Source organism: Elaeis guineensis, chromosome 14 (assembly GCF_000442705.2).
Source record: "Elaeis guineensis isolate ETL-2024a chromosome 14, EG11, whole genome shotgun sequence".
Classification (NCBI taxonomy): domain Eukaryota; kingdom Viridiplantae; phylum Streptophyta; class Magnoliopsida; order Arecales; family Arecaceae; genus Elaeis; species Elaeis guineensis.
Genome location: NC_026006.2, coordinates 50,710,436 through 50,731,105, shown reverse-complemented (window position 1 = coordinate 50,731,105; position 20,670 = coordinate 50,710,436). Strand labels below are relative to the sequence as shown.

General features: G+C 36.5%; 1 protein-coding gene across 1 annotated transcript; it reads left to right on the top strand.

Moving 5' to 3' along the window:
• Positions 1-11,272: 11,272 nt before the first annotated feature.
• On the top strand, positions 11,273-16,850 carry LOC109506614 (pentatricopeptide repeat-containing protein At1g05750, chloroplastic). The gene is made up of 2 exons (XM_029268272.2): positions 11,273-12,147; positions 15,029-16,850. The coding sequence occupies exons 1-2, from the start codon at positions 11,814-11,816 to the stop codon at positions 15,064-15,066; spliced, it is 372 nt and encodes a 123-aa protein (XP_029124105.2). The 5' UTR covers positions 11,273-11,813; the 3' UTR covers positions 15,067-16,850.
• Positions 16,851-20,670: the final 3,820 nt, after the last annotated feature.

Sequence of the window (20,670 nt, the reverse complement as noted above, 5' to 3'; positions counted from 1 at the left end):
GAAGAGGGGGTTGCGAAGCTCCAGATTTATCTATTCTCTGGATAAGACGCTTCTCCGATCCTACGCCGAACTCCTCGAATATGCATAAAAATACATTCACGTCGAGGAGGGTGCAACCAACCGATGCCAATCTGAAGGCAAAGGTTAGAAGAAGATGAAGAAGGGTGGAATCTCCATGGGACCCAACCAAACCCATGCTAAGAGAGAGGCTCCATCTCTCTGATCAAGTCTGAAGCCAAAAAACTTCGACAGCAAGTATGACTCTTACACCCCTCTTACTACTTCTTGTACGTAGATCCTCATGGAGATAAAAGGAGAGAATTATCTCCGATGACCCTAGTCGATGAAGTCATGGCCGACATCTTACAACAGAAAATATTAATGTTAGTTTCATCATGACCATGATTATGATATCGAACAGTACATCCAGTTGAAGGATAAGATAGAAGCTCTGATTAGATGGGGATATCTCAGAAAGTACCTGCGAGATCGATCTGTGTAGCTGTCTGCTGATCTTCAACCACCACCGCACCTCGAGGAAGAAACTCACGCCCAACCGACGATGGACGTGATCAATATGATCTCAACAGGAGCAAGACTAGGGGGTAGATGACTTGAAAAGCTCCCCAAAACATCAGCAGAAAAATGATGATATCATTTTTTTTTTAGAAAGATCTATGAAGAGTCCAAATTTCTCATAATGATGCTATTGTTGTATCTATAACAATAGCTAACTACGATATAAAACGATATCTTGTTGATAATGGAAACTCTGCTAATATGCTATTCTACGATGCTTTTCCTCGAATGTAACTTTCTACTATTCAACTAAAACTAGTTAACATGCCTTTAATCAGATTTGCTAATAACTTAATCAAAGTAGAAGGAGAGATAGAACTCTTTGTCATTGCCGGACAACAACCTCAGCAATCAATCATGCGACTTAACTTTCTCATAGTCTGGATTCCTTTAGCCAATGATGTAATATTGGGATGGCTTGGACTAAATGCACTTCAAGCAATTATTTTAACATATCATTTGCTCGTATGCTTTCTGATGAGGAATGAAACTGGTGAAATGAAAGGAGATCAATAGTTGGCCTGATAATGTTACTTAACTATGATCAAAGAAAAAAAGCCAACTAAAACTCTTCCCATCAATGAACTGGACCAGAGAGAAGAAGAAAGTCAGAAAAAATTCATAGAGCAACTTACTTCAGTGCCCCTCAATGGTGAAGACCCAACTAAAACCATCTAGATCAAATCTTTGTTGGATGACGATCTACAGAAAAAGCTTGTCACCTTCCTGAAAGAAAATACTGATATTTTTGCCTAGTGTGCATCCGACATGTCGGGCATCCCCCCTGATATGATTATCTACCGACTAAATATCGAGGCCAAGCACAAGCCAATGAGATAAAAGAAAAAAGTTTCGCTCCTGAGCGATAGAATGCCATCAATGAAGAAGTCGATAAGTTACTAGCAACCATTTCATTCATGAGGTAACCTATCCCAATTGACTCACAAATGTCGTGATGGTCAAGAAAGTTAATGGCAAGTGGAGGATATGCATCGACTACATCGATTTGAATAAAACTTATCCAAAAGATAGTTTTTCATTTTCTTGAATTGATCAACTAGCCGACACTATTTTCAGCTGCTGAGTTTTATGGATGCCTTCTTTAGATTCAATCAAATTCGAATGACGTCTGAGGATGAGGAGAAGAAGGCGTTCATTACCGACAAAGGCCTGTACTACTATAAAATCATACCTTTCAGTCTCAAAAATACCGGAGCTATATATCAAAGGTTGGTCAATAAAGTCTTCAAAAATCAAATCGATCGCAACATAAAGGTCTACGTCGATGACATGCTTGTAAAGAGCAATGAAGCTTCTCTCTATATCGATGACCTAGCGAAAGCCTTCGATGCCTTAAGGAGACATCAAATGAAGCTGAACCCAACTAAGTGCGCCTTCAGAATGATCTCAAAAAAATTTTTGATTTCATGGTGACGAGGTGAGGCATCGAGGCTAATCTCGAGATGATTAAATCTGTTCTCGATATGAAGCCTCCAACTTCTCGATGGAATATTCAAAAGTTGGCGGGACGCATTGCATTCCTCAGTCGATTTATTTCTAAGTCTGCAGAACGATGCCTCCTCTTCTTCAAAATCCTCAAATAGATGAAAGACTTCACTTGGATAGAAGAATGTCAGAAAGCTTTCGATGACTTGAAGCAATATCTAAGTTCTCCTCTACTCTTGACAAAGCCAAATACAAGCAAGGAGCTGTTCATGTATTTGGTTACAACATCTGAAGCTGTCAGCTTGATGTTAGTTCGAGAAGAAAATAAGATGCAAAAATCCATCTGCTATATAAATCGGGTCTTGCATGGGGCCGAAATAAGGTATTCTTGGATTGAAAAGATCGTCTTCATAATTATCACGACTATTCGACCACTACGTCCTTACTTTCAAGCCCATTCGGTAAAAATCTTAACTGATCTCTCCTTAAGAACATTACTCCAACGATCAGATACTTCGGAGAGAATGATCAAATGGATAGTCGAACTCAGTGAGTTTAACCTTTTTTATATCTCACGATTCTCGATGAAGGCTCAGATACTTACTGACTTTATTGTCGAATGCACATCAATCGATGATAGCCAAATCAAGGATCAATCTCAAGAAGATACTTTGGAGCCAGCATGAATTCTACATGTGGATGGAGCTTCAAATGCCCAAGGATGTGACGTGTGTCTCATTTTAACTAGCATCGATGGAATGGTGACCGAATATGCTCTTCGATTTGCTTTCAAGACCTCTAACAATCAAGCCGAGTATGAAGTATTGATAGCAGAACTGAAGATAGCCAAAAATTTTGGTGTAAAATGACTAAAAGTATTCATCGACTCTCAATTGGTTGTCAGACAATCTTAAGAAGAATATGAGGCCAGAGACCCAGTCTTACTTAAGTATCTCCAGAAGCTTAGATCTCTTCAAGAAAGCTTCGACTATTTTGAGATCTTCCATATTTCTCGCTCAAAAAATATTCGAGCTGATTTCTTGTCTCAACTCGCAACCTTTGGATGCAGCAAATTAGAAGAAATCTTTATCAAGCATCTGGAGAATCTAAGTATCGACTCCGAAGAAAAAGTGCACCAAATCCAAGTTGGTCAAGAACCAAGCTGGATCAGCTCATTCGTCAAGTTTTTAATTGGTGAAATCTTGCCGGTTGATTATATTAAAGCACATCAGGTGAGGAGATTGGCAGCTCAGTATGTGCTAATCGACAATCAACTTTATCGAATATCAATATCTCTACCCTTGCTCAAGTAGCTTCATCCTTTCGAAGTTGACTATGCTCTTCAGGAGTGCACGAAGGCATTTCTTGTAACTACTTGGGAGGCAAGTCGTTATCTTACAAAATTTTTCGATAAGGATATTATTAGCCGATAATGCAGAAGTATACTACCGACTTAGTATAGAAATACGATCAATATCAAAGGTTCACCAACATCCAAAGACTTTCGTCGAGTCATCTGATGACATTTTGGCGTCATGGTCATTTGACCTATGAAAAGTTGACATACTCGATTCTTTTCTGCCTGCCAGTGGATAAAAAAAAATCATCATTGTGGCCATCGACTATTTCAAAATGTGGGTGGAAGCTAAATCATTGATGCAAATAATGAAAAAAGAGACTATTGATTTTCTATAAAAATCTATCATCTGCTGATTTGGCCTATCCCAAGTAATCATCACCAACAACGACTGACAATTCAACAATACCAAGTTTGAAGAGTTTTTTACGAAATATCATATTATCTATAAACTCACATCGATTGGACATTTACAATCTAATACAGAAGTTGAGATGACCAACAGGACAATACTATAAGGCTTGAAAATAAGATTAGGACAAGTTAAAAAAAATTGAGCCAATGAACTCTACAGTGTCCTATGGTCTTACTGAATAACTTCTCGGATCCTAATTGAAAAAACTCCTTTCAAATTGACATTCGAGATAGAAGTCATGATCTCGATGAAAATCAGCCTACCTTCAACTTGCATAGAACACGATGACAAATCGATCAATTCAGACAAACAACGAGCTGATCTAGACTTGCTCGACGAAACTTGGAGATAAGCTCAACTAAGAATAGCATCTTATTAGCAAAGGATAGTCTGGTATTATAATTTTTGAGTCAAGCCCAAGATCTTTCGAGTAGGAGATCTTATCCTCAGAAGAGCTGAAGTCTCCAAACTGATCGAGTAAGAAAAACTATCTCCAAATTGAGAGAGTCCCTATAAAATCTCAGCAATTCTATGATTAGAGGCATACAAAATTAAAAACTTGGACGGCATAAAAATTCTTCGAACTTAGAATGTCGAAAATCTACAAATATACTACCAGTAAGATTACCTTATAAATTAAAGATTTTTTTTCCTACAATTCTATGCCAACTAGTTCAAATATTTGAAAATTTACTGAATAACATGGTCACTTGATAACCGGCTATATAATTGCATTATCGGCTAGTATCTGATGAAATGTTATTCGACTGACACCTGATTAACGAAAAAGCAAAATAAAAGCTAACGCTCGATTAGCTAAAGTAGTTAGTCAGCTTTCACCCGACTGATTGAGGATCGAATGGTTTGAAATAAACTAGAGAAACTTTCTCAAACCGAGTATGTTTTAATTCGATGGAATGATCTACGACTATATTCTAATTCGACAGAATGATCTACAACGATGTTCTGATTCGATGATTATGTTTCAAATTTGACAAGATGATCTACAAAAATCGACTGCTTGACTTAATTTTTTTTTAAATCTATCTTCTTAGTTATGGATTTGCAACTTCCTACCGACTATCTTATTTTATCTTACCGACTATCTTACTTAGTTATTTCATCGAGACAAGTGAGTGAAAAGAAAAAGTTTGCAGGCATGCATAAGTTAGAATTGAAAAAGAAGATTATTTTATTACAAGAAGAAGTTCGGTACATAGCTGAGGTATAAAAGCAAAGATATAAGTAGAAGGCAAAACAAAGATTTATGGAGTTGGAGGATGATCTTCCATGTTGCCTGCTTCCTCATCGCTCTCTGACCCTTCTTCTTTGGGAGCATTCTTCGGTTGCATTCCACTCAGGTCCAACTTCGGCTGCATACAACCGATGGCCTTCATACAGTCCTCGAACCCAAGTCAGTAGGCGGCCGTGGAGCCCTCTGTGATTTCGTCCTTGTACTCCTAGGACTCCTGAAACTCGGCCAGTGCCCGAGAACCTGCTTTTTGGGCCCAAGTCTCTGCCACCAATAGCTTATCCTTCAGTTCTTGGGTGGCTTTCTTAGCCTCTTGTCTTTTGCCCTTCTCCTCATTAATGACGGCTTCTACCGACTCCATCTTCTTCTGAAAGTTGGCCCTCAGCACGTCCGACTCTTCCTTATTCTTCTTCTACTAGGACTCCAAGCTGGCGGCCTTGTCCCGAGAAGATGCCAACTCAATCTCTAACTGAGCAATCTTCTCCAAGTACTTCTTCTCCTGCTCTTTGGCAGCATGAAGAAGTTTCTCGGCAACTTTGGCCCAAGCATTTGCAGTCTGAGACTTGTCTTCAAGCTGGGAGTTGAGCCGTCCAAAGGCGGTCAACCCCTTATACAAAATTATCACATCGTGTGCCAACTGTAAAAAAAAATTTCATTAAGTTACCTACTCGGCGGATGCAACTACTCAGCAAAAGAAAGATAATTCACCGAGAAAGAAAGGTGAAAAACTTACCGACATCAACGACGTGTAAGAACCCGACATGATCTCTGTAGTTGGACGGGTCTTCCTTTCTTCCCAATCGGTAGGCAGCATCACCATTTTCATCAACTCTCTGATGAGTCAACGATCTTGGAGCGCTCTATTAGTTATTTTGATGCGCATCCCAAGGGTGATGTAGGCCTCTCCGAAAGAATCCAAGGGACCATAATCGGCAGTGAAGGTGGGAGGCATTGGAGCCTTCCTCTGATCGGCATCTCCTCGACCCGTTGCTCGGTCGCCACCTGACTCGCCTTGAGCCGGCAACGCCTGGACCATGCTAATAAGTCTAGTCGGAGCCACGATGATGATGACATCATCATCAACAATGACAACTGGAGTGGGAGGTGGCGGCTAAGATTGCTTCGACAGAGGTCAAGACGACGATGGTGGTTGTGTATTCCTTGACACCTGAGGGGAGGATTCTTCCCTTGATTTCTTCGACAAATCCTAACAAGGTCCACCAGGCTCGAAACTTGGCCCCTTCTTGACGGCATGATGGATGGACTCAGTCGAGATCCTCACGCCTACAAGTCAAAGACAAAGAAAGAGTTAGTCCACAAACAAAAAAGAGAACCGATGAAAAAGGCTCCAAGGACACACAAAAGGAAATCTACCCAAGTGACTGATCAAGCTTATTCTGACATCGTACAACAACTGCTCCTCGAGGAGCTCCCATTGTGGGAGAACCTAGATGCTGAACAGTCTGATCTTCTTTCAGGACTACTTCATTTTTATTCGGAGAAAGATTGGATGTACTCCAAACCCAATCAAAGCCCAGAGATGGTCGGCGGCTGCATAAGAGAATTTGTTCTTCCATTCGTGGATAGAAGAAGAAAGTCCGGTAATAAACTGATGATGATATTAGGGATTGAAGAACCACCATCCTCATTTTTTAGGATGTTTATTCAACATAAAAAGAGTACGAAAAAAAAAATTCGTGACTCAAAATGAAGAAGATGACAAAAAACAACAAACGAAGACAAAATCCTCGTAGAGTTGGGGGTGAGTTGGGCAAAAACTACCTCATACAGATCAAAAATATTTGCAAGAAAAGAATGTACAAGAAATCAGAGTCCTGAGTGGAAGAACTCCTTATAGACGGCAATGTAGCCATCCGAAGGGCGGACAACCTGACCATCTTCACCGGATGTCATCAATCGATATCGACTAGGGATGTGATAATAATATTTTAGCCATTCAATATCATCCTCAGATAATTCAGACCTCTCATGAAGAGGTCCAGAAAGATTCTTGAGAGCTAGCTGTTCATCCAACTCTTCAAGACCAAACCAATCCTGGCAAGAAGAGACATCTTCAGGATCATCCCGAGGAATATCCTCGATCTCTCTCTAGACAGTTAGAGTTCGAGAACCTTAGTCTCCTACCATGTTCTCATCTTTGGACTCTCTACCAGGTAAAGCCATTCCTAAGGCAAAAACTAAAAGAGAGAAAGGTAAAAACCTAAAGAGAGGGGAGAAAGAAGTTTAACCTTAGGAAACAACAGATAATAATGAAGGAGGGACCGACAATGACAGAGAAACTAGCGAGGAAGGAGAAGGCCGATGATGAAAGAGCCTTAGACACCCCAGGGAGATGAATCCTATACTTAGCTAAGGATGGAAACTCTGGGCTGGAGGTGAAGGCTCTGGAGTCGGAAGAATATCTGAGGAAAAAATAACTCTTATTTATAGAATCAGTCAACGGCTATGATCAATGCGGAAAGTCGTGACCTCCTTAAAGATTTCAACACATGACAGTAATCTCAGTCAACCATTTTTTTGGCTTTTCGATACACCACCATTGAGATTATACCAGATAAGTCAAATCTTCATGACAACGAATCAAGCTAATGACCGACTGACATATGGACTACTCAGGTTGCTTGACGAAGCATTAACAACCGTCCAATCTTTTGGAATTATTATGGAAGGTCGCTTCAAATGATTCACGATATTAATTACTGCGCAACCTATGATGTGACAAAGCCGCCGCACGTCATATGAAACGACGAAATAACATCTCGTTCCACGAAACAACAAAACAGCTGGACACAGCTTCCGGAGCAACAATAAATGCAGATCATCGGGAAAAGCAATACGAATCCATACGACAATTAACTCTTCTCATCCAATTAAAGTTATAAAATCAAACTCAGGAGTAAAGGGATAAGTGTTGGGATAGATTCTCATCACCTAGCTGATTATCCCTTATCCTTGCCTCCCTACCGACTAAGTACGCGATGACTATTTCTCTTTCTCATCTTCGCACTGATTAAGCATACTATGTCATGGATCAAACTAATTTAGATCGACGAGACCTGACAAAGTCAGTATTTGACCGACTTGATTCGACATGCGATCAACATCTGACCGACAACATGCGACATATAGTCGGCACCTGACCGACGACATTCTCGGCACTATATTGACTATTTATATCCTACAGATCTGGAGATCAAAAGATGCTTATCCGACATGAGCATTAACTACACGTGATCGTGGGGCATGATAGTCACCCACGAGTGACCCATTACTTGACCTTAATGGTAGTTAATGAGATAACTATCTAATAAACGCCATAACTCCCACATTTCGAATATTCAAAGATGGGAGTTACAGAGTAATGACTTTCCTTGCTTTATATAAAGTGGTAAGCCATGGGAGACCAGGTAAGTTGGACAACTTATAAGCTTTTGGGCTCTCATTTTTTGGCATTATACTGTTCTCTTTCTCTAGCTAACTTAGGCATCGCAGGATCCTCCACCGGATAACTTTCAGTAAGAGGACTTCTTTTTGCAAATTTTTTGTAGTTCAATACTCAGTCACTACAACTTGACTCATCACCGACCATCTCACTGGAGATTGGCAGCAACACAAACAAAATCAGATTGGTTGAGATCATTTTATAAATTATTTAAAAATTACTAAATAATTTTAATATTGTGATTTATTAATTATATTTAATAAATTTTTTTTTGCTATAATAAAATCTATTAAGAATAAGTAGTAATTAGTAAATAATAAGAATTTGAAAAAGAAAAAATGATCTAGAAAATACTTTACATGTTGGGCATGTACAGGGACTATACTTGATAATCTAGTCACCGGTAACATACAATAACAAAATCCAAGATATGAACTGTTGATCTTAGACATAACATACTATAGAGAGAGAGAGAGAGAGAGAGAGAGAGAGAGAGAAGAGAATCTAATATTTTATTGGACAAAACCAAAACTAAGATAAGTATTAGTGTATGGTATAATAATAAACTATGAGATTACGCGCTTTACCTCCAAATGTTAGATAAATACTGTATAATATAAATCAATAAGATTTGGGTTTAATTAGGTGGAACCACCTCTTTGGTCAAAGTCAAGCCAATGAATAAGTTTTTTTAAAACAAAAGTTGAAATTAAATGAGTTAACATTAAAACACCTACCGAGCTAACTTGATGAAATCAATCAGCTTGGTTTGGTTCTTGAGGTGATGTACCATCTCGTCTTGAATCATCTTGCATGCATTGCAGGCTACCTGGCCAGCTACAACACGGGCATAAAGCTGGTCGAAAAGGTTCATTTTTTGATGTATGAACCTTTACTCCAACAGCAACATCCCTAATTACTTTTAGTGTGCCATTCGGTGCAAGAAATACTTTGCACCAGTGCCTGATACCAATTTGGAAACCGAAGTTTAAAAAAGAATATTAGAATACAATGCCTTTTGCAAGAAGATATCTCACGGACAATTTATGCTAAAAGATATTATTCCATTGTTTCTATGCAATATATAATATCAAACGACACAAAGAAGCTTCAAGATGGGAATGTGAAATGCGCCAATATATTGTCTGCAAGACTATTACTACCAAGGTCCTCCAAGAATCCATAACTTCATGTAGATTGGATGGAAGGTAGGCCTGAGTGCATGATTGAGATTGAGATTATTGCCTACTTACTATACTTGGTTCATAAAATTGCTTGATTTTTTTCTCAAAAATAATATTCAGTCCAGTTATGTTAATTTGGAATATCTTAGTCAAGAAATTTTAACATAGTTAGGTAGCACCTTACTCCTTAGAGCCCTCTTATAGGTCCAGCACTCAAAAAAATAAACAGGCAATAAATATCATGTAAATAGAATGGACCATTTGCAAGACATGTAATTTTTTCTTTTGGGAATTAAGGAATTTTGAACCCCCGCATGTCATGCATATGTTGAACATAGATGCTTTTGTTGGTACATTACGCATGAGCCAGTACATATCATGCAAGTATAATTTTTTGGGGGATTTAAGAAATGTAAAATTTTGAGTGCCCATATATCATGCATATTTTGATAATAGATGCTTTCTTAGTGCATTATGCATGTTTATACACACCTATCAGATTGATGATTACATAATTGGCTTAGATTTGGCTAATTTAAGTCTTATCTTTTTTTTTTTTTTTTGGTTAAGACTCAAATTAGCCAAATCTATGCCTTTGTTATCACAAATAGTTTTCTAGTAATCATATAAAGAAGCATATCTAAACAGTCAATGCATGCTAAAATTTTTCATTACTCTATTATTGTCATATAAACACCATGCCGAAACTTGGACTTGGTGATTTGATTCCTCATATTTATATCTATGTTCAACTTCATAACATTCTCAAATTGCACATAACTGACATTGATGTTTTATTTGTTGGTTTCTGTTATAGCTTCTAGATATACATACCTTACAAATCTTAAGATGTGCTGGTTGTGTTAATACAAATCCCCTTCCCATTTAAAAGAATCGAGCTTAATTTAGTCTAATAAAATCTGACCTCAGTTTAAAAATACCCTAATTTTCTTTCTTGCAAGTCTAAGGCCCATGACTTGTATAAAAGGAAAGATTTCCTCCTCTTAATATTTCCAATTGTAAAATCAGGATCAATTTGAACTAAGAAAACATGATCCTAGTTTTTTTTAAGTTTCTTTCTATTCAATTTTATAATATTTTATTTTCTGACTCCGATGTGCTAATATAAAAAAAAAGGAAAGCCGGTTCCTCCAGGTGCTTCCACTGCTTAAATGAGATCTTCATTGGAGCTATAGTAGACATCTCTCAAGTAAAGGGGAGCAAATTCTTCTTGCTCCTTCCTGATATCCTTGATGGATGGCTTGTAATGGTTTAGAGAAAGGGTGTGGAAGCATGTAGCATGTTGAATCTGAACATTGAACGGTGCTCAAATGGTGGAAATGGGTTCTAAAAGGTCTGATGGGAAGAGGAAGAAGGGAATGACTAGGATCTTAGCTAAGGGTGCATTTGGTTAGTCCCTACTTTTTTTTTTTTTTTTTTTTTTTTTTTTTTTAATTTTTAAAAAATAAAAATCAAAAAATAGTATTTGATGATAATTCAAAAAATAAAAATAAAAAAATTTAAAAAATTTAAATATTTGCTTTACGTGGAAAGCAATTTTTTTTTGCTTCCTAAAAATTGCTTTTGCTTCTTCTCTCCTCCCCAAAGACCCTTCGTCTGTCTTCCGTTGGTCGAACATAACCGATCCCCCCACGAGACGTCGTCTCGTGGACCACTGTCATCGCCCGTCTCGCCCGGCGCAGCCTTCTACCCGACGCGGCCGCTGCTTTCTCTCGCATGCTTGCCACCGGCATCTAGCCCAACCATGTCACGCTCGTCACCCTCCTCTCCGCCTGCGCCGACTTCCCGTCGTCCCCCTAACGCCCTACCTCTGGGCCGCGCCCTCCACGCCCACGCCCTCAAGTGCCGCCCCACCCCCGGCCGCTGCGGCGGCGATCACGAGCCGCCTGTCCTCGCCATTGCTCTCGTCGACATGTATGCGAAGTGCGGACAGGCGGATCTGGCCCGCGGAGTGTTCGAGCGAATGCCCACTAGGAACTTGGTCTCTCGCAACACTATGATCGCCGAGTACATGAGGAATGGCGATGTTGATCAGGCTATCTCTATGTTTAACGAAATGCCAAAAAGGGACAGGGTGTCTGGGACGGCAGTGATCGATGGTTTCATGGAATTTTGCTCATCAACTGTTTGAACGAATGCCTAACAGAACTGTGGTTTCATGGAATTCAGTGATTGCAATCAATGGGTGCTGCAGGGAGGCTCTTGAGCACTTTGATATGATGCAGAGGGGAGGGTTTGAGCCCGATGGTGTCAGTTTTGCGGGTGTGCTTGCTGCCTGCAGCCATGCAGGTTTGGTAGATGAAGGTTTCATGTACTATGATCTCATGAAGAAAGCTTATGACATTCCTATGAGGGTTGAGCACTATGGATGTGTGGTGGATCTGCTTGGCCGAGCTGGGCGGTTGGAGGAGGCAATGCACGTCGTGGAAGGTATGCACATGAGGCCAAATGAGGCGTAACCAAACATACTTTTTGCTTTTTTTGCTTTTGTTCTATAGTAAAAAAAAAAAAAACTAAAAAGTACCGATTAGAAAGTAAAAATCAAAAATCAAAAAATATAACCAAACGCATCCCAAGCTTTCAAGTTTTCTTCTCATTAAAGATCTGATGGATATCAGGAAGAAGAAGAGAAGTGAGTCTTCATTTGATTAGAATCTTCACTAAATTTTCAATTTTTTCTTTTCATTTGCGTGAGTTAAGGAGATATTTATCAAGTTTGGGCAGCTGATTTAATGGATAAAACTGAATCATTTTGGGTCTTGTATAAGATAGATGGACAAAATTGATGGTGTAGGTGGCTGAAGTGGATTGGTCGGAATGGCTTGGGTGGCACAGAAGGTGAAATCAATGAATCCAAGGTCTTACAACTAAAATCAGTATCAGTGTCAAATATGAAACGATGTGAGAATCTGGGAGAGGTCATTGGATGGGATACACAGGTGAAGTCCGGCCTTATCCAACAACAATCGAGTTTATCCCCTTCCGCCTCTTCCTCTTAAATCCCACCACCCCTCCTCTTAGTCGATCCACCACCAAAGCTTCCCACTCCCTTCTTTCTCACCTCCGACAGCCACTAATTTACTGCGATCAAGATGCTGTCTCTCACAGACCCTCTTTCTCCCAAATCTTCTCATCTCTCTAGTTTTGAAAAGCATACCTATCAGAATCAACCCGTCGGCCGCACCCCATCATCGTCGCTGTTGCACCACCACTCTCGATCGCCTTGGTCTCTGACCACCACCAACCCACCCCTCCTTCCCTCTGTTTTTCTTTGAGAAGCTGCTGGTTTGGTTTGGAAAGGAGAGAAGGAAAGAAAAAGAGAGAAAGAAAGAGGAGAGAACTAAAAAAATGAGAAGAAAAATAGAGAACTAGGGATAAATCCTTAGTTCTACTTTCAATTTAAGGGCAGCTCCCAGTTAAGTTTTATGTAAAAATAACTCTTCATTCTAAACATAAATTAAAAATAACTCTTCATTTTTGACTAAAATTATCTTTATACTTTTATACAATAAGACAGTATTCTTTTATAATAAGGTAGTATTATATTATATTAGTACAGTATTTCTTTACAAAATACAGTATTATTTTATTATATTATATTAGTGCAGTATTTTTTTATAATAAGACAGTATAACATTATATTAGTACAGTATTCTTTTATAATAATGCAGTGTTGTTTTATTGTATTATATTAATACAGTATTTTTTTACAATAAGTTAGTATTACATTGTCATAGTATAGTATTACTTTACAATAATTTAGTGTTACTTTATAATAGTGTAACAGTGTAGTATTACCTTATAATAGTATAGTACTATTTTATAATAGTGCAGCACTGTTTTATAATAGTGCAGTATTATTTTATAATAGTACAATATTATTTTATAATAGTATAGTGTTGCTTTATAACTATAGAGGCAATTCTTTTATTTCATACCATTTGAGGAGCTGCTTTTAGGTTATATTTCAAATAGAGAGTATTTTTTACTTAAAACTAAAATAGAAAGCTACTTTTAAGTTTAAACTCAATTGAAGATATCCCATTAGTTTATCCCAAAGAAAAAAAAAGAAAAGAAGAAAAGAAAAAGAAGGAGAAAAAAAGAAGACAGATTTAAGACGTTTAGATTCGTCCCACAATCCGATCCAAATCATGATGTAGACCAAGCGAGTCTCTTCTTTTTAAGTTGGTTGAGTCAGATCAAAAAAAAAAAAAAATCTTGACTGCTCTTTTTTTTGCTTAATGAAATAAATCTAATACAGAATTTCTCATCTAGATCGGGAGAAGTATAGATTTAAGGATCAGGCCACATTCCACAAATCATGATTTTTTGGATTCAATCATCTGTAAGTTTCCTATATTCTCTGAGATTTTTATCATATATTTCAAATTAATTTTATAAAATAATATATATAAATATTTAAGGATTTAAAAAATTATTTATGTTATGCATGCTCTCATGAAAATGATTATTCAAATTGTGGTTCAAGCATAAAGTGACTGATATGATTATTGCAAACTACAATTTGAAATAAATTATTTTTTTTGTTTTAAATCTATTATGTGGTACTTGGAAAGGAGATTAATTAATATTGCATGATTTTTAGAAATAAAAATTATGCATGTTCACCTTGCATGAGTTTTTGAATAAAAAATATTTTGTTGCTTTTTTTGAAAATAAGATATGGAAGTTTGAATTACTATTGTTATGAAAAATGATCTAATCATGCTATGAAAATCAATTATTGTGGAAATGATGAGAAAAACTCTCTAGTTGGGTTATGATCTGATTTTAGCCAATAGAACTGATCATTGATCACACGTCAGAAATGTATTTCTTATATGCCTTACCAATCAAGACTAATCGCTGACAAAGTTAGTCCTTTTGGATCTAGCCCATCGACGCTGATCACTGGTATACATTGATGCATTCATATGTTTGTTTTTAGAACTAATTTTTTTGCCTTGTCATGGGGCTAATCATGGACGTGTGATTCAAAGCTAGTTTCCTTCTGGGCCTAGCTAGTAGGGCTGATCACTGGTACACATCGATGGATTAGATATTCTGTATTCAAGGATTGATCTCTTCTGGCCCTTATCACGGGACTAATCATGGCTATAGTTAATGAAGAATGAGAGAGATTTTTAAATCTTGTTGTTTCACATAGCATATTTTGAAAATTCAAATTATATTGATATTTATATCTATTATTGTATATTTGAAAAAAAAAAATTTAATTGTATTTGATCCCTTAGAGATATTGATAACTTATGTCCGTAAAGCTCATCCTCTCTTTTTTATTTTTTTTCAGATTTAGAAGATACTATGGGGCTTGAGACCGAACAATGAAGAGCATAGAATTGTGTATTGACAAAAAAATAGATCTTACATACTTTTTAGGATCTTTCCTTAAAAAAAGTGTGTGGCCATTACGTGCCCGATCCGGATGCTAGATTCGGGATGTGATAATAATAAAGAAAAAAGGATCAAGCACAAATAAATCTAAAATATGTTAGATCCAACTTAGTATGAAATTTTTAACACATCAATTGTGTACAAATACAAGATTAATGTAATTTTATTTGGATCATGTATGGATTTGGCATAATTAAGACAAACAAGATAAAAAAAAACAAACAAGTTCAAATGGTGTCTGGCTTGTTACTTTCAGGCTTTATATTTGTACTTTTACAATTTGCATCAATGAAACATTGTTTCTGCAAAAAAAGAAAAAGATAAAAGATGAATAAATTTAGTATTCCTAAAAAATGAATTTCATATTTGAGTCAAAACCTATTAAGCTAAATGTAGCATCAATGCAATCCCAGTAAAAATGGATTAGGCTTGGAAACAGGGGCGGACCTTGGATGAAATACTTGAGGAGGCCAAATATAAAATAATTTTATAAAATAAAAATAAGTCATACCAATACAATGACATACTTCTATTACAGTGCTCCTCGATGTTTTTAAAATCTTTGAATTCATCAATGATGGAATCCGAATCAAAATGTTCAGCAATTTTTTTTTCAATATAGATAACTAAATTATCGACAAGAAAGTCATCTTCCATCTTATTATGGAGTCTTGTTTTCACTAACGTCATTGCTGAAAATGTTCGTTCTATAGTAGCAGTAGACATTGGAAGAGTTAATACAAGATGAATCAATCAATCAAGTAAATAGTATACATTTGATTTTTCTGTTGCTGCCAATGCTTTATAAAGATTAGATATTTTAGAAAGAAATTTCAAATTTAGATCATGAGATGCATCACGAATAAAATGCTGAAGCTGAAATTTGAAATTGATCTTTTCTTGCTCAGTGAAATCCATAAGATAGTATTTCTCTGCAAGCTTGTAAATATTATCAATATTGAATGCTTTATATCTATTCTTAAGAATCAAAGATGAGCAAAGAAATAAGAGCTCTATTGTCTCCTCACTAAATCGATGATTTAACTCTTGCAATTGTTTATCTATTGTAATAAGAAAAATATCTACTCGATAATGATGCGCAATGGTAACTTTATCTTGTTGGTGACAAGCTAGACCCCAACGTGCTATGTAAGGAGCACTAAAATCAGGAATATCAATAAGATGCTGCTGACAAAATAACTTGGCATTCTCAAGTAGAGTATCCCATCCATCTTCTCTTAATTATTGAATTAGACTTTTTGTTGTTGCAACATATTGCATGGCATTTACAATCTCTTGAGATTATTATTGTAGAGCATCACAAAGAAGATTAGTAATTTCCATCATCTCTTTTACAAAAAGTAAAATGAAGATAAATTCAAATGAATTCATTGAATTGTAAGCAATATCAACATCTCCACGTTGAGAGTAAGTGGCTCCATCTTTAATAATACTTTGAAGAACAGAAGAAGTTGCACCAAATATTGCAATTAAACTGCATATAGAATCATAATGAGAACTCCAACAAGTATCACCAGCTCGTTTCAATATGGTTCTTTGGTTTACCCCTCTACCAGTCTTCAATTTATCAAATTCTAACAAATATGCAATTTCTTCAAGTTTAGCAGCTTCTAATTTATCATGTCGTTTACTTGAGTTACAAATGAGATTTATTATGAAGGTCAACTTTGAAAAAAATTGATGAATTGGGATAACCTCTTTAAAAGCAACAACTAGTGCAAATTGTAATCTGTAAATAATATTATAATAATATATTAATAAAATAAAATATATCAATAAATTAAAATCTAAAAATAGAATTTAGCAAAATTTTTCACCTATGAGCAAAGCAATGCACATAATATACATAAGGATATTCTTGTCGAATCAATGCTTGCAACCCATTAAACTCTCCATGCATATTACTAGCACCATCATATCTTTGACCACGCATACTTTGAATGTCAAGACAGTATCGAGAAAGAATATTGCATAATTCCTTTTTAAAAGTTGCTTCTGAAGTATCTTCAACATGCACTAAATCAAAGTATCATTTTCTTATCAAAACATTTTTGTCAACAAGCCTCAAAATAATAGCCAATTGCTTTCTTTTCGACTCATCACATGCTTCATCAATAATAATGTAAAATTTGGACTCATCAATCTCCTCACAAATATATTTTCGAACCTTACTTGCAAGAATATGTAGAAGCTCCTTTGGAATTTTTGGAGAAGTCCACTGAGAATTATATGGAATATTTTGCAAGACAACTTTTACTCATTATCATTACATGATGCTAACAACTTTATCATTTCAAATAAATTTTCATAATTTTTGAAATTTAGAGGACTTGTCATGTCCTCTAAATGCACAACCTTGATAAGATAACCAACAAATTGTATCAATGGAGGCTTTAAATCTCAATCTATTTTTTCGTTTTTCCTCTGAAGATTGCACATTTATAAAATTATGAATATGTTATGACTGATTCAATAAAATATCACAATATTTTACTACATTATTATGTGATGAACAAGGATCGTCTCCAACATGATTAAGAAATGCATAATTCTTTCCATCATTGACTTTCTTCCAATTACGAAATCCTTTTACAGTAAATACATCTGCTCCAAGATGACCACTTGATGGCTTGCCAAAGAGATAAGATAAAAAATAATAAGTAGCATCTTTTGCAACAGAGTATTCCAACCGTGGGAACGAATTAAACTATGCAGTAGAAAATCTACGAGGATATATTTCAGGACCAGAATGAGGATAACTTTGAAGACGAATTTGATATGCTCCCATTTTCAAATATTTTCTTCTTATTTCATCTCTTTGGTTTATTAAAAATTCATAAATTTATCGGCTTAGTCCTGAGTCACGTTCTATATCATTATCATTATCTTCTTCAATATCAATTCTTTGATTCTTATAAGGATTCTCCTCAACCTCAAGAGTACTTTTAGTCGTTTGAATTGATGCTAAAGGTGCATTTTCATCATCAACCTTCCTCTTAAAAAAAGAATCAATAGTTTTTTCTTAACCATGACGAATTGATACTTGAGAAATTTCTACATTAATTAGTTAGAACAAATTAGATATCTATATAAAGTAAAAAAAATAATATAATAATTATTCAAGAAAAAAAATTAATTAAATTTAGAACATCCTTATTCACCAAAATTGAACAATTCAAATAATATTTAAATTATAATAATTAAATTCACTCATAAATAATAAAATCTTAATTCACCTAAAAAAATTAGATTCTTTCCAAAAAATTCATAATACTAAACAAACTCATAAATAAAAGCTCGTACTGAGTCCACACAATTGCACAAAGTAAATAGATTTTAATCAAAGTAAATCAATAAGGAAAAGTGGAAAACAATAAACTAAAAAAAAATTTGTTGGCTTGTTGCTGAAAATTGATGCTGTAAATGATAAAGAAAATTCCTGGCTGCTGCTATCTCTTGTCCTCTCCTCTTGTTTTGATCAAAAATCACAAAAAATACTTTCTCAACAAGTCTGTTCTTTTTTACTTTGGATGGAGTTTTTTCTCTTTTATGGGATTCATTCTCTTTTTAGAACCCCTCAGGTCCGCAAGTCCCTTTGCCTGTTGACTTTCTCAATTCTCAAATTATAATATATTATATTTTATTATAAGTTATCAGATCAATGCTTGGCGATCCCCCCTTTCTCTAGTGGTCCTTGTTTAGTTATCCACTTTTCTAACTTAGTGGAGATCCTGAAGAAGTTTTGGGGAAGGGGCGTCCTACTCATGATGTAATATACATATATATATATATATATATATATATATATATATATATATATATATATATAAATTTTGAAAAAATTTTGAGGGGGCTACGGCCTCCCCTTGTCCCTGAAAAGGTCTGCCTCTACTTGGAAATACAATGGATAAATTTTTTATATTATACATGGAAGAGCAACTTAAAAGATTATATGACATCCGAACTTGTCTTGCCCCTCGATACAATCTTGAACTCTATCTCAACTCAATTGAGTTTGGTGAGTCAACCTGGTAGATTCACCAACTAGGAGGGGTTCGGAGGCTAGCCGAGCGTGTGATATCTATAGTCGGGCGAGAAAAATTGAAGCCTCTTTAGGAAGATTTTGGGTCAGTTGGTATCACGAACTAAACAGTGAGAATGTGCAAAAATATCTAAAAACCTTGTGATCTTCCAATATTTTTCTTTTATCATCTCTTGAACTGTCTCCACGACCGCCTTAATCTTTGAGATCCCCACCTCGCCAGCCTAGCCTCTCATACCTCGATTGTGATAGCTGACCCTTCTATTTGCTAGAATCCAAAGTGATCAAACCCACCCTTCCTCCTATGTTTCAAGAATCAAGCCTTTGTTTGAGCCAAGTAATTTTTCCTCTCTTCTCTGGCCTTTATTTCTCCTCTAGCTCTTAGATCCTTCTTGTGAGCTGCTCATGAAGTGCACTTGCTAGATCTTACCACTAGGCTAGTGATTGATCCTGATCCAATCTTGAAAAGCCCTATTCCAAGATAGGGCATCCCCTATTCCTTTGGTTGAATGCCATTTTGATAGCAAATTTGGTTGTCCTGGTGCTAGCATGGTGACACAACCTCACTACTTGATGATTATTGATTTGAGCCAAACCCTTGAGCTATCCAACATTGTTTCTCCTCATCCTCCTCCATTTTATCATCTTCCTATCTTCCTCCACAATCAAGCTCTAGCCTATCCTCGGCCACTAATCCGACAGGTCACCACCACGATTGGCCCTCCGAATTCCCTAGTACTATTGTGTCAGAATCGAGCTTGGCTCTTTCACTCTCTTTCTTCCTCTTCTATCAAACTTACCAACATCCCTATGGCCATGTCACATATTATGATGGGAGGGTCTCAATGACCCCTCTTCTCCATCCCCTCATACCTTTTCTCTCCCTTTCTCTCTCTCTCTCTTTCTTTCCCAAATGCTATCTCCACCGTTTGATCATTGATCCTCATCAGGCCTCAATAAATTAGGTAATCAATGGTATGGGCGGGAATCGAGTTGGGTCGGATTAGATCTAGTTCGAATCAGACAAGTCCATATCTAAATCCGACCTATTTTTCAAATACGATGGGTTCGAATTTCAAAACCTGATCTATTTAATAAATAGGTTATCTGACCCTAACTATTTAACCTATTTATTAAATAGATAACCTATTTACCTAATCTAATCTAACCCATTTTAATTATTTATCTGAGGAAGCATTCATTCATATAAAAAAATAAAGAAAAGAAAAGTAGAGAAGAAAAGAATAAGCCTAATAAGTAGAAAAGTAGAGACTTTTTTGATAATCCCTGCAGCTTCGGAGGGGTCTTCTGCTCTAGTGATCACGTCGTCACCCTAGCCCTCGGTGACCCTTGCTTCAAATTTCTTGACCTCTTCGATCACCTCAACCTCACTCTCGGCTACCTCTCTGCCCTAGCCGAGCTCTCCCTCACCTCCGATCGTGTCATCAGCTCCATCCTAGGTGCCCTCTCCCTTT